At 47.0% G+C, this 17,478-nt stretch overlaps 1 protein-coding gene across 3 annotated transcripts in view; it reads left to right on the plus strand.

Moving 5' to 3' along the window:
* Nucleotides 1-214: 214 nt before the first annotated feature.
* Nucleotides 215-17,478, plus strand: part of SAMD5 (sterile alpha motif domain containing 5) — a 426,977-nt gene continuing 409,713 nt past the window's right edge. The window contains exon 1 of one of the 3 annotated variants that reach the window (XM_041745579.1): nt 215-1,423. In XM_041745579.1, the coding sequence (XP_041601513.1) occupies nt 968-1,423 (456 nt within the window). In that variant the 5' untranslated portion in view covers nt 215-967. The remainder of the gene's footprint in view (nt 1,424-17,478) is intronic. The other 2 variants (XM_041745581.1, XM_041745580.1) reach the window with 2 other exon arrangements.

Below are 17,478 nucleotides of genomic sequence, written 5' to 3' on the forward strand. Positions count from 1 at the left end.
AGCTCTTCTGATTTAGGGAAAGAGGACCCCCCCCCAACACACCTTTGCCAAAAAAAAAAAAAAAAAAGAGCGAAATGCGCAGTTCTGGAAGCGAGTCTGAAGTGCGCAGCTGCCCGCCTGCGGGGTGCGGGCTCCTGGGGGCCGGCGCAGGTCCTGGCGGCCCGGGGGCCGGGGGCTCGCCGCACCACGTACCCGCGCGCGGGGTCTCCACGCCCCGGGAGGGGGGCCGGGGTCGGGGGACGGGCTCCAGGCGGGGCTCTCGGTCCGCGGCACCTGCCGCCCGGGCCCCGCGCCCAGGCCCCGAGCAAGCCCGGGAGGCCCCACGGACTCCGCTCCCCGGACGGCAGGCGCCAGGGGGCGACTCCGGGTCCCCGCGGTGCAGGTCGGAGCGGCGGCAGCCACCCTGCGAGCGGAGGAGCCGGCGGGGGGGGGGGGGGGGGACCGCGGGGAGCGCGCCCAGCGCGGCCGGACCTACGACCCCGTCTCCAACTTTCGCAGACTCGGGGCCCGGGAAGGCGGAGCCGGGCGGCGGCGGCAGCTCCTTGGAGCGCCCCGAGGTGGCCGCGCGAGCCCCGCCCCGCCCCGCCCCGAGGACCGCAGCGACCCGCGCTCGCTCCCCGGCGGGTCCGGGCGCAGCGCATCGGGGGCGGCCCCGCGCGCCCCTGACCCGCGCGCGTCCCGCGGCCGAGCCGGCCCCGCCCCTCCCCCGCCCCCTCCCCCCTCCCCCGCCCCCCTCCCTCCCCGCGGCGGCGGCGGCGGCGGCGGCGGCGCATCCAGGGGCGGCGCGGAGCGGCTCGCCCAGCCGCCAGCCCGCGAGCTCCGGCTGCTCGGGGACTTCCCTTCGCCGCCCTCCCGCTCGCCCCCGTCGCGCGCCGGCCCTCGCCCGGCCCCTCCGCGGCAAACTTCGCGGTCCCCGCCCCCGCGCAGGAGGCTGCAAACTTGGGGAGCTGGTGCCGCCGGCCCGGCCATGGGCACCAACGTAGTCTACGAGTGGCTGAGAGCGCTGCAGCTCGCGCAGTACGCCGAGTCCTTCGTGGACAACGGCTACGACGACCTGGAGGTGTGCAAGCAGATCGGGGACCCGGACCTGGACGCCATCGGGGTGCTGGCGCCCGCGCACCGCCGCCGCATCCTGGGGGCCGTGCGCCGGCTGCGGGAGCAGGACGCCGCCGCCGCCGGCCTCTACTTCACGCTCGAGCCGCAGCCGCCGCCGCCGCCCGCGGTCCCGGTCCCGGTCCCGGTCGCGGTCGCGGTGCCCTCCGGCCGCCGGGGGGAGCCGTGCGGCGGCGCGGCCCCGGGCCCCCGCGGGGACCCCCGCAGCAGGGAGCTGGTGAGCTACCCCAAGCTGAAGCTGAAGATCATGATCAGGGACAAGCTGGTCCGCGACGGCATCCACCTGAGCAAGCCCCCGTACTCCCGCAAGGTAAGCGGCGGTGCAGGGGGTGCAGGGCGCGGGGTGCAGGGCGCGGGGTGCAGGGCGCAGGGTGCAGGGCGCGGGGTGCAGGGCGCAGGGTGCAGGGCGCGGGGTGCAGGGCGCAGGGCGCGGGGCGCAGGGTGCAGGGCGCGGGGCGCGGGGCGCAGGGCGCGGCGCCCCTTCCAGCGACGACGGGGGCAAGGGGCCTCGGGCACCGGAGGGCCTCTTCTCCGCCTGCCCCTTCTGTATTCGCTCTTCAGTCCTTCCTTCCTGGTGTCACCTGCGGTCGCCACGACGGGGTCCCCACGCCCAGGTGTCGGTGCTAAACCAGGACCGAGCCCGCGCTTGGGCTCCCGAGCTCACCTGCCAAGCACCGGAGCGCGCCGCTGCCTCGCGAGCAGAGGCCGGTCCACGTGCCTGCCCAGCGGGGTCCAGGTCCGAAGGGGGCCCGGGTGGATGGGGAGTACCGCCCCGCTCTCGCTCTCTGGTTTCTCCTGTTCTCCTCTCTGTCTTTCTGAGAAACTTCCAAAAGGGAAATTGGCCAACTCTGAAAACTCACGCCCTGGTGCTCTCAGTTCCCCGGAGTCGCATCCCGGCACCGCCGCAGATTTGGAAAGTGAACCGCTGACAGGGACATCCTGGGGGGAAAGTTAAGCGTCCGCTTGGGGCGAGTTTCTTCGACTTAAGTGCAGGGAGGTGATCAGTGCTAAAGACCCTGGAGATTGTGGGGCCAGTAAGGGTCTCCTGCCCAGGTCTTTGCTGGGTCACCAGTTGGGTTTGCTGTTAATCCAGATGAGACGAAGCAGGTACAGCTGGGAGTTCTGGAAAGTCTGAGTCGACTCACGTATGGAAACAGAGAGCACAGCCCAAAGAAGTGAGAGCTTCAGTGGCCAGAGAGGAATTCCCTGGGGCGGAAGCCACAGAAGGAGCCCAGGGGTTATGGCAACTGCTCTGTGAGGAAGGCTGAAATACGGAGCTGGGCGAGGAGTAAATAAGCAACAGAAAGTCTGGTTTTCATACAAAAGCTCGCCCTCCAGCTGACTCTGCCCAGTTTGGGTTTCTGGATGCATCCAGGTAGAGGGTCCTGTCTTCAAAGGGAAAAGTAGGCAGTACAGGCAATCCCCAAGCCTGCTCCTTGTTACCCAGGGAATGGAGCCCCCTCCTCCCTCCCAGCTGGAAATCCTATAGAGAAGCCCAGAGGGAGACGGTGGCAAAGAAGCTGCAGCTGGGGATGGGGGTCGGGGGGCAGCTGTCCCCACAGCTCCCGGACCCAGAAACACGGATCATCTAAAAGTTTTGCATCACTTGATTTGCTTTATATTCTTAAGTAAAGGTCATGATGTCCGGATTTAAGGAAAGGCAAGCAAAAACTTGGTAAAAAGTGGATAAGATAGATGAAAACGAAGGGTTTCATATTATCCGTATGTCATCTTGTAAGAGAGAGAGAGGCAATTCGGGTAACCTGCTTGGGAGTATAAATGTGTCTTATGAAAATAAACAGGGCAGGTCTGAAGGACAGTTTGCCTCAAATTAAGCACAAATTCCCGGTTACCCGCTCTGGGTTCCTGATGTGTGCCTCCCGCGGGGGAATGGGGAGGAAAGCGAGCTTTTCCCAGGCAGGTGGGGGTGGAGGTGGAGGTGGTTAAGGCTGGCCGGAGAGCGGGCTGGGCCCCTGAAGGTGCGGTCCCGGAGAGAGCAGGCCAGAGGAGCTCAGGGCGCCCGGCCCCGGTGATGTACATCGCGGGAAGTGAATTGGGTGCGGGTGGGTGGAGAAGACGTGAGCGCGTGGGCACAGGGTGAGGGCACAGGTCAAGGCCTGGGCAGGAGGAGATACAGAGAACAAGGCGTGTCACCAGGGCTTGCCGGTCCTTCAGGAACAGGGCTGTGTCCAGGCAAGAGGGCAGAGGCGACTGGTGGGCTGCAGAGGAGAGCTGAGTGCAGGAAGTGTCACGTTTGGGTCTGATACTTAAAAACACAGGCACAGATCTCAAACTTAGAAGCCGAGAAAGATTCTTGTATGGACATGAAATGTGTGGGTGTCGGCTTCAGACTGTACCCTCCTGCCCAGATCAATGTGTAGTATTTGAGCAAGTGAAAATTCCACCCCGTGTCATAGTACTGCTTATTTTCCGTCTACGTGATTCTTTCCGCCAACTTCTGTACAAATCCCATAACAGCGTTTGGTAATGAAGGTACATCCCATTTGCTTTCCGTACACATTTAATTCTGGTTCTTGACTTGATGAAAGAATAAAGTGGGGGCAGAGGTGTTGTCGTACCTCCACTGACGCTCCGCCTGGGGGCCAAAAAAATAGAGATGACAAACTGAACTGTAAAAAAAAGTTCTGTTCCTGCACTTTTATATATTTGTTACGAGAAAAGCCTGCAGTCAGAACTGGAACATAATTTTAACGCACGCAGGTCTGTAGAGCCAGATCACGTTGGTCATTCTGGATTTGTTGCTTCTGTGTGCGTTGCCTCTACAGTTTTGGGTTTTAAATTATTTAAGAATTGTCTTCTGACGCAGCTTGTTCCTGGGCAGATAGCACTAGGACCTTTCTGTAAAATAGGATCCACATTATAGTGTCTCGAGGCTCCGTGGCTGTGTCATGATCAGAATGAGCAGGTGTTCATTAAGTGCTTTTGGGATTCTCCTTATTCGAGGGAGCCTCGCATTTCATTTATGGCCATTTGCATCCTTGATCCCTGTGGTTTTTTTGTTGGTGGTGGTTTTTTTGTTTTGTTTTGTTTTGGTATTTTGGCGAGAATAGTAGATGGCTTGAAAGCAGGTTTATACTATGGATGATCAAGGCGGGAATAGCAAATCCTTACAGAGGAAAGTAAATTGAAGAGTTTTCCCAAGAATCACCAGAAAGGACCTTAGGATTATAGGATTTGCTTCAGGAACAGTTAAAGTTTGGGGTACTGTGCTGCTGTTCTGGGTTCATCTTACCAGCTGTTGCCACCTTCCCTTCTTAGGTGAATTACAGTGTAAGTAAAAGGTAAGTTTTGCTTTGTTTTCCAAAGACAGTAATTAAAAGCTAAGTTCAAAGTAAGTTCTTTGTTTTCCAAAGCAGGTCTGCAGCTTTAGAAAACAGGAGCTTGGAAAGAACACTGCTTGCAATCAAGAAGCGATTGGATGAGTCCCTTTTCTGTCCTGTATTTAGCTTCTGTGACTGCTGTGATTAGTGGAATGGGCAGTGTTTTCATGGGGTAGGGATTAGATACAACTGTATACATACCATCTCAGTACTTCACCTGGCTTCCCTTCCAGCTTCTAGGCTCTAGATTACTCTGCTTGGCCAGTTGCGGAAGCCCTGCCCTCCAGGAACTTGAGGTGAAGCAGGGAAGACATAAAATGGAATGAACAGTAATGCTAAAGTGTGATGATTGCTCTGGTGGGGAGTACATGATGCCATGGACAGGTGCATCCAACTGCATTTGCAGGGAGGTGGGTCAGGGCACGCTTTCTAGAACTTGGCATTTGGTCAGAGAACTGAAGTTTGGGAGGGTTTGGACTGAGGAAGAGCAGGATCCTAAGGGGAAGAATATTCTAGACAGAACAGTATGTGCAAAGGTCAAGATCCCAGGGAATTGAGCATGCAATGGGGCAACGGGAATTTAAGGGGATTAAGTCTGGCTGAAGCACAGAATGCCTGGAGGGAAAGGCAAGAGATGGAGAGACAGGCAGTGGCTGGTCCTGGATGGCTTTGAACTCATATTTAGGAATTTGGAGTGTATCTTGAGAGGGGGGCTGTTGATGGATCCTGACCAGGGGCAGGGCGAACAGCTAGGTTGTTGCCGAGTCAGGAGGGATTTGCTGGTGGCCTGGACTGTGTGGCCGTGGGGGTGGAGCCGTGGGGGTAACTGAGAGGTGGAATGGATGACTGTGTGGATGCCCGGGGTGCAAGGAGAAAGGTCGGGATGACGTGCAGATGTCTGGGTTATGATTATGATGCTATTCTCTGACGAGGTAAGGGACTCAAAAGAAGAGCACATTTGGGGAGAAAGATGTTACCTTCAGGTATAAACATACAGAATATTTTCATTCCCTTGAAAATCCTCTCGTGTTCCTCCTCCCTAGAACCCCTGGCAACCACTAATCTTTTTCCTGTTTCGATAGTTTTTTCTAGAACATCCTACAGTTGGAAGCATCCGGTATGTAGTTCTTTTGGATCAGCTTCTTTCACTTAGCAGTGTGCATTTAAGGTTCCCCCATGTCACCTCATGGCTTGACAGCTCATTTCTCTTTAGCGCTGAAACACATTCCATCGTCTGGATGTATCACTGACAACTTTCTAATGAGGTTTGGCTGAGAAGACAACTGTGGCTACAGCTGGAGGGGAAGGGAGACTAAGGCAAGGGAAGGATTTTGTGGAGATATGTGGGTTTTTTTTGTTTTTTGTTTTTTTTTAGGATGAGAGGAACTGGAACATGTCTAAGTGTTGATGGTAGGAGCCCGAGAAAGGGGACATCCCACAGGTCAAGGTCTTGGAGGAAGTGGGAGGGAATTGTACCCGAAGCACTGGAAGGAGAACGTGGATTTGCTGCTAGTGGCGGAGGGGTGCCTCCTCCAGGGTGAGAGAGCAGAGGAAGGATGGGCGAGGTGGGGGTCACATGGAGGAGTCCTCATGTCTCTGTTTGACCATCTGATACTAGTGTGGGGGGGGAGTGGAGGGTTTAGAGGTTTATGGAGAAGGCTGTGTTCATAAGTACTGGGTGCTATGACCTGGTGCATACGGCTGTGCCTAAACGTAAACCGCACCCCGCAGTTCTTATAGGACGTACGTGCCTATACATGTGTAGAAGGTGCCATCATCATTCGTGTGTACCTGGTGCAGGTTGCAGCTCTGCGTGAGATTTGCTCAAGTCCTGCGTGGTTCGGCAGCGCTAGGAAGTGCGGTGCGCCAGGTGGGAAGGGCGTGGGCTCTGAAGGTTCTCTGTTGGGCGCCAGCCTGGAAGGCGCAAAGCAGGCCCGAGGGGGGAGAAGATGGGGCAGGCCTCTCGACTTCTTCACTTGGAACGTATGTGCTTGCCGTACCTTACCAGCTAAAACTGTTTGAGTTAGTAGAAACTTATTTAATAATAAATAAATAAATAAATAAATAAATAAATAATGCTGTAAGGGCGTTAGGCTTCCTTCACACCTCAACGCCGTGAATGTAATCATGTAACAAAACTCCCAGGGTAGTAGGTCTGCTAATGGATGCTCCAGAGACACGGCTGGGGATGAAGGAATATGGAGACAGAGGTGGCGTGAGGGCCAGGGTGAGGATATAGAAGTATTTAGAGAGACAGAGGTTAGGGAAGGCAACTTTGGAGTTTTGCTTTGGGTCCTGGCAGAGCTGAGATGACAACAGATCTCCCTCCCCCACATTCCTCTGCCTCCATGGGGTTACCAGGGATAGATTGGAAGCCAGCGAAGTTCAATTTTCCCAACTCAAATCAACATCCTCAAGGACCCTCAGCCTAGGCAAATGAAGATCCTTCTAGGCTTCTCTGTGTTTAGTCCCTGATTGGACCGTGGTGGAAGGAAAGGGCCGGGAGGAGATGACTTCCCTCAGGCTCTTTATAGTTTACTTTCCAGAGAGTTTCCAACATGTGGACTTAGCCAGCCAGCTGTCCATCCATCTGCCCATCTGTCTGCTGAAGGAGCATGACACGTGGACCTTGTACCAGTGTTGGTTCATACCCTCAGAGTCCCTTAGGTGAAACTGGAAGCTGGCCCCCATACACAGAGGGGAGAGAAGGACCAGAGGGGGTGGACCAGGCCAGATTGGTGGCGGGTTTGATGAGCAAGGGACCTGACATGTGAGGCTTGTTTTGGGAGGCTACACAGTGAGTAGCTCTCTGCACCTGCCTGCCCGAATTGTAAAGGTTTCTATAGAGGTTTTAACAGGGTAAAGTCATGTATATCATTCAGATGATCTCAGTGACATGTTCCTCTCTCAAGGCTGCATTCTTGAAGTCCTCCCAGTGTGGGAACAGTGGGAGTAGCATTCATTCCAAGAACAGGGGAAGAGGCGAGGAGCCTCTGATGGCTGGAGTCCAGCTCTTGGGTCAATGGGTGGTCACGTTCCCTCCCTGACCTTCTTCAACAGCTAGGCCCTGGGGTTACTGCAGTGAACCAGATAGACACGGTTCCTGCTTATAATCAATGGATGTGTACGTTCAGGGCCTAACCCAGTATCTGATGTGCAGTGGTGGTACCACATAACAGTTGAATGTGGGATGTGAAGGGTGATCTGGCTGTGACATTTGGCACCCTATTTTGTTTTTTTTTTGCAGGGAAGTGAAGTTTCTATTTAGGGCAAATAAAATATTGCACACAGAAAACTTACAAATGATAAAATGCTACATAAAAAATTATTACTGCTACTAGATATTACTCCTAAAAAAACCAGTTACTCCTAGTAAATCAAGAGCATAATCCAGTTGTCTTCTGAGAGCACAGAAGAGGAAAAAAGGGATCTCCTCCCCTGATCTAGATATTGCTTTCATATGCATCAGCCTGATGCCATCATGGCTATCTCAGGAGGCTGTGTCTCAGAGGTAGTTCATCCTGAGCTTATAGACAACTAAATACTACAGATTTATTACACATGCCATTATCAGGCTAGGTTTTTCCAGCTCCTGTTATTGTAAACTTGTGGAATTTACGTTTGTCTCTGACATTTTATCTTGTTCATTCTTTTCAGACACTTTTGTTTGTCTCTTTTTGTATATTTTTTATTGGAGTTCAATTTGCCAATATATAGCATAATATCCAGTGCTCATCCCGTCAGGTGCCCCCTCGGTGCCCAGCACCCAGTCACCCCATCCCCCCATCCACCTTCCTTTCCACCACTCCTTGTTTGTTTCCCAGAGTTAGGAGTCTTTCATGCTCTGTCTCCCTGTCTGACATTTCCCACTCAGTGTCTCTCCTTTCCCCTTTATTCCCTTTCACTATTTTTTATATTCCCCAAATTAATGAGACCATATAATGTTTGTTCTTTTCCGATTGACTTAACTTCACTCAGCATAATACCCTCCAGTTCCATCCATGTTGAAGGAAATGGTGGGTATTCGCCCTTTCTGATGGCCAAGTAATATTCCATTGTATACATAGACCACTTCTTCTTTATCCATTCATCTTGCGATGGACACCGAGGCTCCTTCCACAATTTGTCACCCTATTTCTCTTTTTTAAGATTTTATTTATTTAGTTACAATAGACGTAGAGAGAGAGAGGCAGAGACACAGGCAGAGGGAGAAGCAGGCTCCATGCTGGGAGCCTGACGCGGGACTTGATCCAGGGACTCCAGGATGGCACCCTGGGCCAAAGGCAGGTGCCAAAGCGCTGAACCACCCAGGGATCCCCAATTTGTCACCCTATTGATCATCGGGGTTGATTCAGTTGATCTGGCAGGCAAGGTGAGTGTCCCCTTACCCCTTCCATGTGCATCTCTCCCAAAGCTGTGCACTCAGTCTAAGAGGGTGACCTTCCCCAGTAGAGGAGGACCATTCTTTGGTCAAGGGGAAGAGCTGTATTCCTCTGCTAGATCCTCCAAACAAGCTCACAAGGTCCATTTGTAGGAGAAAGTAGGGTAGTCAAGCTTCCAAGACCCTGGACACATACAAATGAGGTACCACATGTGGCAGTCTACTTTTTGAAAGAAACAAACAAAACAGTTGAGTGTTGTTTCCACAAATGCCAAGGGTTGGTGAATTTTGTGTTTGTATTTGTTTCGAATGTCAAAAAAAAAGAAAAAAGATCAGCTTCAGTCAAAACATGAATGAAGATTATCAGTGATGACATTTAAAATCAAAGTATGTTTATTCATCAAGTACTACCGAAGAGGAACTGGGAATTAAAATGCTAGTTGGGGGACACCTGTGTAGCTCAGCGGTTGAGTGTCTGCCTTTGGCCCATGGCATGATCCTGGATTCCCCGGGCTCGAGTCCCACATCGGGCTCCTTGCATGGAGCCTGCTTCTCCCTCTGCCTATGTCTCTGCCTCTTTCTCTGTGTGTCTCATAAATAAATAAATAAAATGTTTTTTTTAAAAAAATGCTAGTTGGGCAGGTCATTTACAAAGCAGACCTCGGGGGCACGTGGGGGGCTCAGTCCATTCAGTGTCTACCTTTAGCTCAGCTCCCTGCTCGATGGGGAGTGTTTTCTCCCTCTGCTGCTCCCCCTACTTGTGATCTCTGTCAAATAAATAAAATCTTCAAAACAAAACAAAAAGCAGACTTCTGGAGCATAGCCAGGACTGGGGTGCAAAATTTCAGAAGGTGCTCATCATCGGGGGCGTGCAAGTCTAGGCCCTGCTTGTGGGCTGGCTGCCATGAAACGAAATCAATCCATCATCATGAAATACCAGGTATTCGTGGGCATCGCCGGCAGCCATCCAATCACACACTAGCCGTCACTTGCTCTTCCCACGCTCCAAACCTGGGCTCAGCAGCAGTGTGCTGTGGGCAGAAAGGGGCCAGGCTCTCACATGAGGCGGTCACCCTTCCTGTGCATGAGGGTGGCTCGTGGAGCTCACCGGGGGGGAGTGTGCTGTGCAGCCGGGGGTCCTCTGCCCACACCGGGCTGCGGTGGTTGAGAGCTCAGGCTCAGAACCAGACTGCAGAGAGGTCAGGTCCCAGCTCTGCTCCGTGCTGGGTCACCTCGGCCTCCTGCAAAAAGTGGACAGTGCTAGCAACTGCTTTATGGAAGGTTCTTGTGGAGATTAGATGAGGTATAATTTCTATCAGGTCCCTAGGGCTGCTGTCATAAAGTACCACAGAGTAGGTGTATAAAACAACAGAAACTGATTCTCACACAGTTCTGGAAGCTACAAGTTCAGAGTTAAGGTGTTCCTAGGATCTTCCTCCAAAATCCTAAGGGCCTGCACTGTGATTTACCTGTAGGGGCCACCGAAACCTCCAAAGGCCATCTCTGTATCTGTCGGAACAAGTGGCCCTAAGTGGCAGCACAGCTGAAACAGAGCCTTCTCTTGTTCTGAGCTGAACTCAAAACTAGTAGCTTTTCTAGTGTCTTGGTAAATAGTTTAGGGTAGCACCTCCAGTGAGGGATAGGTTGCCTCCAAAGTCCAAAGAGGCCCATGTAGGGGTTGTGCTTCTTTTTGGAGTTTAGGAGGGGCCAGATGCAACAACCTACCCTCACTTAAGAAAGGATATCTCAATATTGCCCCCCACCCCAGGGCTCCTGAAAATTCCATTGAGGTAAAAGGCCCCTCAATTTGAGTCAGAGGTATCGCCTTCTGATATGCAAATTTCTTAGCTTTAAGTCTAGAGTACTTGCTACTTGTTCACTAGGTCCAAGCAGCATAATCTCATCAATGTAATGGACCAGTGGAAGGCAAAGGTGATCAAGAACCCTGTGAACTAAATCATGACATAGACTGGAGAGTTGATGCACCTCCTGGAGGTGGGACAGTGAAGGTATACTGGTGGCCTTGCTTGGTGCATATCGAGGCATTGAGCAAATAGCCTTGGCCAGATGCATAGCCTGGCTTGTGGTGAGTGCTCACCTATGTTAGATCCTAATAGGACATAGCTAATCTTGCTCAGCTTATTCCGGGCTCCATCATAGTGGTCTTACGTCAGCTTTGTACAGAAAAGTCCATTGGCTCAGGTTTTGTTCCTGACAATAGAGGTATTTGGTAATTAGTGGCAGATTTTTACTACAAATGTTGCCCAGTCATTTCTTGCCTGAGGATACAATAATGAAAATAATTTTTAAAAATATAAGCACTTTGGAATTTAGACTTTCAAAATTAGGTTATAATCTTCAAATCAGTTACTTGGTAGATCACAGCGTTTCTGTTACTCAAAACATTTCTGAAGCTCTAGGGCCTAGAGAACACTAGAACATATGCAGTGGTGGCAAGGCTTCATTCTCTTGAGGTGGATTGGGTTTGGGGTAAACACCTAAAGTGATTTAGAATGAAATCTGACAATTTTGAGTAGTGACAGTCAATAAAGTATGAAAAAGAAGACAGAATCTGACAACAAAATGAGTATTTTTTTCTTGGTATGACTTCTAAAGTGGTTTTAAATTTAATGACATTTATAATCCTTTTCCTACTTTTGAAACCTTTAAAAATATGCTCTTTCTGTGTATCCAAGTCTTAAGTATGGAATGCCTCAACAAAGCTTTGTAAAACACGAACGTCAATTCCGTACATAGTTGCAAAGAGCACAAGGCCGCTAGTCAGGGACTCTTCCGATAGATAATTAGTGTAAAGTTGCTTGTGGCCATAGAGGGGAGGAGTTAAGTAAACCGTGCATAGATATTAGTAAATGCAGCCCTCGAAGGGTTAATCTGGATTTGGATATTCTCCTAGTGTTCCTATAGCTTTTCCTTTACTTGTCCTGCTGTTCTTAGAAAAGCTCTGCTATATGCTTGTCTTCTCAATCTTAGAGAAGTCAGAGTTGTCATTTCCCCTCTCATTCTTGAGTGCAAAGAAGATGTTAAAGGTAGGGGCACCAGTGTTAAGAATGCCCTTATGAACCTTTGTATGCTTTTAGGTAGTTGTCTAAGGCACCGTTATGACAAAAAAAAAAAAAAAAAAGAAAAAGAAAAAGAAGAAGAAGAAGAATTTAAGTTTTTGATAAAAATGTTCTTCTTTTAGATTATACAATGGCTCTCGGTCCCAGTTTACTGGGAGTAGAGTATTTTTTGAGATGAATTTTCTTAAAGTAAGGTGAGTCAGATGACATGGACTTGACCACGGCTGGTCCTTGAAATAGATAAGGATATCCTGAGGTATTTGGAAGAACATTGCCCATAGCAAGGGAAAATACCCCAGGAACCACGATGGTTATAGCCTCTGAAGGTAACAGCCTGTGTAGGGTTAGAACAAGCACCGAGGCCTTGGCTTATTATTACTACTGCCTGAACTTGAGTTGACAGGTTTTTAACAGTTATTTTCGAAGTTTTATGAAAAAACTGAAATGTTTATAATTAAACATTTCAGATCACCCACTGATTTGGACTTGGGGGGCCTGGGAGGGATAGGAAGGAAATTCTTGTTTTTAGTCAATATAAAAACTATTAAGGATAAACAACTGTGGATCATGCCAGAAAGCATTAAGGATACTATCTGTCTTACGTAGGGACTAAGTGACATCTAATAGTTTAAAGAGATTTCATTACTGCTGCTAATTGAAATAAATGGTCTGATGAGCTCTAAAAACCTGACTGTTAGGTTTCCATAAAATCATAAATACAAACAGAATAAGACCTACATCATTTGGAACATGTCCAAAAGATAAGGAAAACATTGGTATGTATTTTTTGTTTACACAAATCATAACGAACGGTGGTTCCAAGTTTTAAGATGTTGTCCCTAGAACTTATAACTTTACAGTAAGACTAGAGGTGTCAGAGTATAGAACTTTCTAGTACCCTACTTCTATTTGACAGAATTATCGTAAGTCACAATCATGGGATGATACACAGTAACTTTTTCCTTGATTTCTCCTTTCGTTTTCAAGCAATTAACAATTAAACAAGGAATGCATTTTAATTTTAAAGTATTCAAACCTAGTAAACATATTTTATCTATGACATAAAATTCGTACTTAACCAAATTATGGTATTAAACTTTGCAGTTTGTGCTGTCTTACTGTTTTTGAATTTTCAACACAAAAACTCAGAGTGGTCACAAAGGAATAATAGAATTAAGTACTTTAAGTTTCGTTTCTTTGGTTTTCCAAATCATATTTCTATCATTGTTTATTTCAAACCTGCTGTTAAGGAATATATCTTCATACCGTAAGAAAGATGAGACAACTTTTACACACTTATTCTAGGAAAGGACTCTTGTAAACCAAGTCTGTGGGTTGGTGCCAACTGTAGAACCAGGAGTTGTCTGGTAACTCTCACGCAGAACACAGCGCTTATTAAAAGGACAGGTAATAACAAGATGCTAATTGGAAGTGAATGCACATACCATTAAAACTCAGCAGTAAAGTACAACTTAGACCAGAGATATATTTAGGAAGGAGTGTTTTACCGCTCACGTTGTTTAGAACTGTCTGTAGGGCATGTTTATAATTAAAAAGTTTATTTTGTTTAGGGACCTTAGAATTGCCTGCAACTAGGGTGAAGCCTGTCCTCTGCCCTACCCTGGAAGACATAAAGAAGTGTGGTCATTTTAGTTTAAGAGAAGCCATTTCTTCTGTAAAGTGGTGCTGGCCTCTCTCTCACAGGGTGGTAGTAGGTGTGAAATGGGATAATACTTATTAGGTTGTTTTGTAAATTCTAAAACAACTTTACAGATTTAAGGTAGTCTTACGGATAGTGGATAAGTCGTGTTTATCCTAAAGTTTTCAAAACTTTTCTGATGGAAAATTACTCATACGGAATTGAGGAAACTTGGAGAACATTGAAGCAGATCTAGAAGTTTAAAATTGTCTACATTACAATTTCTAATACTGCAATGTATTTCTTTAAAAATAATTTATATGTAAGAATATTTGTTTTGTACGTGTGCACGAATCTCTTAGGCCACTGTGAACGAATAAAGGGAAGGCTGTCTCAGGTATCATTTGAAAAATGATTTAAAAAATATTTTTTAAGTTTCTATTTATTTATTCATGAAAGACACAGAGGCAGAGACACAGGCAGAGGGAGAAGCAGGCTCCATGCTGGGAGCCTGATGTGGGACTCTGTCCCAGGACTCCAGGATCACACCCTGACCAAGAGGCAGATGCTCAACTGCTGAGCCACCCAGGTGTCCCGAAAAATGATTTTAATACTAAGACGTAGTCTATCTTAGTTTAGCATCCTAATTTAATTTCTAATCATTTTTTATTGGGTTGAAACCTTAGCCATATTATTATTGATTATTATACATTTTTATCATTTGAAAATGTCATGTTTGAGAAACAGTATTTCATCATTCTTTGATTTAGATTTCTTAGATTACTGGGCTACATAATTTTGTATTTGTGGCTTTTAATATTTATAATTCTGTATTGCCAATTCATGGTACTTGCCTGTTGGTCTCAGACTACTCGCAGTTGCTTTTTAAGAGCTCTTTATGTATTAAATAAAGTAATCATAATTGCATAGAGGTTGCAGAGATTTATCTCAGAATGTGGTTTATCTTAGAATTTTATGGGGTTTTTTTTTCGTATGTACCAAATTTTAAAACTCTTCTGTATTCTACTTTATCAATAGTTTTAGCAATTTCTTTCAGCCTGGAGGAATATAGAAGGTACAAGCTCAGGCGGAATTGAATTTGAATTATTTTTTATCATTTACTTGGACAAGTTATTTAATCTTTCTAAACCTGAGTTGTCTCATTTATAAAATGGATTTATTTCCTACTTCTTAACCTTATGATGATGAAGTTCTCACTATGAAAACCTTGTCCTACATTGTTAGTTCATATCCTCACCACTCTGTTGAGGCTAAGTGTTCTTTTTATAAGTCCAAAAAGCTCTTTAAATCTCCACAACAGACGTAATCTGTTTGCCTGCTATCACTGTCAAGAATATTTGGCTCAATTTATCATTTGCTTTTTAGGTTTTCCCTTTTAAAAAAAAATAGAGAAATAGAGTTAATCTCTAGTTTTGTAATTACCTTCATCCTTAGAAATCCCTTTCTCTAGTCCAAAATCAGTTCATATTTACTTGTCTTCCGTTATTCTTTTTTGTTTATTTCCTTTCTACATTTTGCTCTCTTATGCATCTAAAATGTATTGTGGCACATGATATAAGGTAAAACTCTAATGTTCTGTGTAATCAAACACACCTGATAGTTGTATCACGTACTTTACAGGAATTACAAGGTCTTTCTTCTCTTATTCCAAATTTTAGTGGAAACACTGCAAGTATTTTGCTGTTTTTCTGCCACTGGCTCTCATCTAAGTTACTCCTCTTGATGTGAAACAATCATCTTCATTTTTCTAATTTTGTGGGAATTTTTATTGGGAATGGTTATCGATTCTAGTAAATATCTTTAGAACTTGAAAGTAATTGAGAGCACTTCTCTTACTGGGCCTAATGTCACGATGCAGTGTTGCGTTAACAGATTTTCTGACCTTAAACCATCCTTGCATCACAGAGATGAAATAAATAATGAAGCGATGTCTTCTGAAGCAACCAGTTTGAGAGGAGGAATCCAGTCCTCTTCCTCCCAGCTATGATGACATTCATTTACATTGCATAGCTTTTCTTTCCTGAGCAGTGTTTGGCATTGACCTTCAGTTTGGTAACCTCTCCAACAGTTATTGTCATGCATTATTACCCTGGACTTTGTGGTGGAAGTCGAGGTTCTCTGGCTCCCTAAGCACAGGAGGCCTCACAGTGGTGAGAGGTGGGTCTAGCACCCAGCCTTGCAGCTCAAAAGGCCACAGCCACAGGGTTGTGGGTATCTACTTAGTTTTCTGGCTTGTGCAGATATTTTGTGTTTGAGCCACAGGGCGGAGACTCCGAGGAGGGTGGGGTTTAATTCAAATCCCTGTTGATTTTGTTGTTTTTGAAGAGTTCTCTCTGTTGTCCACTCACTGGCCACCCAACACCCCCACAAGGCACCTGCTCCCTTCCCACCCTCCCCCTTAACCAGACCTTTTAGTAGAACAAAAACAAATGAAGGCTGCTTGCCAGATGACATATTAAATTGAAAACCCTCAAGAAAGAACTTGATGTGGAGTTCATCTTAATTTGAATCTTTGACTTTACATGGAAACAACAGCTCAATGTGTAACAAAGATAGAATTGGAAGATGCAATGAAAAATATTGTAACAAGCCCTTGATTTACATTTAAACATTCCTTGACAGGTCAAAGAGAAGGACTTTTTAAAAAGGTCATTGGAGGGCAAGAGTCAATAGTGGGGTACGGGAATGTTATGTTTCTGGAGAAAATAACCGCTATCAGGCGCTGAATTCAGCTGGGTTTGCAGAAATGGATGCACCCAGTGCTTCCCAAGCTAGCCATCAGTCAGGCATAATGATGTAGCCACTTTGAAGTAACCATGTATCAACAGAGGCTGGAACACTGCTATGTTCTGAAACGCTCCTCTGGGAAATTCTTGATTGACAAAAGTACTGCTGCATTAAGTAGTAGCAGTATTGTCATGGCCAGAAAGTAATAGAGCTATAGATAATCCCTATGAAGAGAAAACATTTTACATAAAGAACTGCCACACAATCTGAAGACTTGCTTCGTACAGTATCCTGTTAAAGTGAAAAGTAGCTCTACCTAAAAGTGAAAGAAAAAAATTGATAATTTGATAAGCTGTTAATTGCATCCAAGGTTGGTACTCCAGTCACTGTCATTTATAAGGCATCTAAAGGAAAGAGGGTATTAGGTGCTATCTGGGATCACACAAAGCCACTATATCCCTGGCTTGATTAGGCTTCTATAAGAGAAAATTCAAGATACGCATATTGCACCCATTATAGATTAGAGCTGTGCCAGAGGGTATGCAAAGTAATTTCACTCTTTTGAGATCCACTTCATTACAGAGGTAGTAGAGACTTGGAGTTAGGTTGGTGGCATTAACTTTGGGTTTTATTGCTGTGTCATTTTAAATCAGAGTTTTTACTACCGCTTCTTGGCACAGCAATTTGGGCCGGTGTATTTATCTCTGTTAATATGACCCCTTATATTGGTATACTTACCTTGAAAGTGGTGGTGAACTGAATCCTCTGATCTTTTTCTGATTGGTTATTAAAATATCGGGACAGTAACATGCTTTGACTACAAAGCCATGCCAGCCCCTCTCTCTGACAGGAAATATGACATTCTTTGTCACCTTCATTATTGCTGTTTTGGATAATCATGCTAAATTATAATAAAAATGATCTGTGAGCAAAGGAGAGTGATGTTCTTTTGGAAGCAGGAAAACTGAAAGAGCCTAAGAGCTCCTAGGGTAGTGAACTCAATCCGTATTAGGAAAACTTTTTCATTGTCCTTTCATTTCATTAATTGTGAAACTTAGATTTATTATTAATCCAATCATATGGTCATTAGTTCCAGATATTTTTATTTTACCCTTCACGTCTGGAGGAGACTTCTCTTCTTCTATGAACCTCCTCCCTCATTCTCCTTGTGGAGTT

This window comes from Vulpes lagopus, chromosome 2 (assembly GCF_018345385.1).
Source record: "Vulpes lagopus strain Blue_001 chromosome 2, ASM1834538v1, whole genome shotgun sequence".
Taxonomy (NCBI): Eukaryota; Metazoa; Chordata; class Mammalia; order Carnivora; family Canidae; genus Vulpes; species Vulpes lagopus.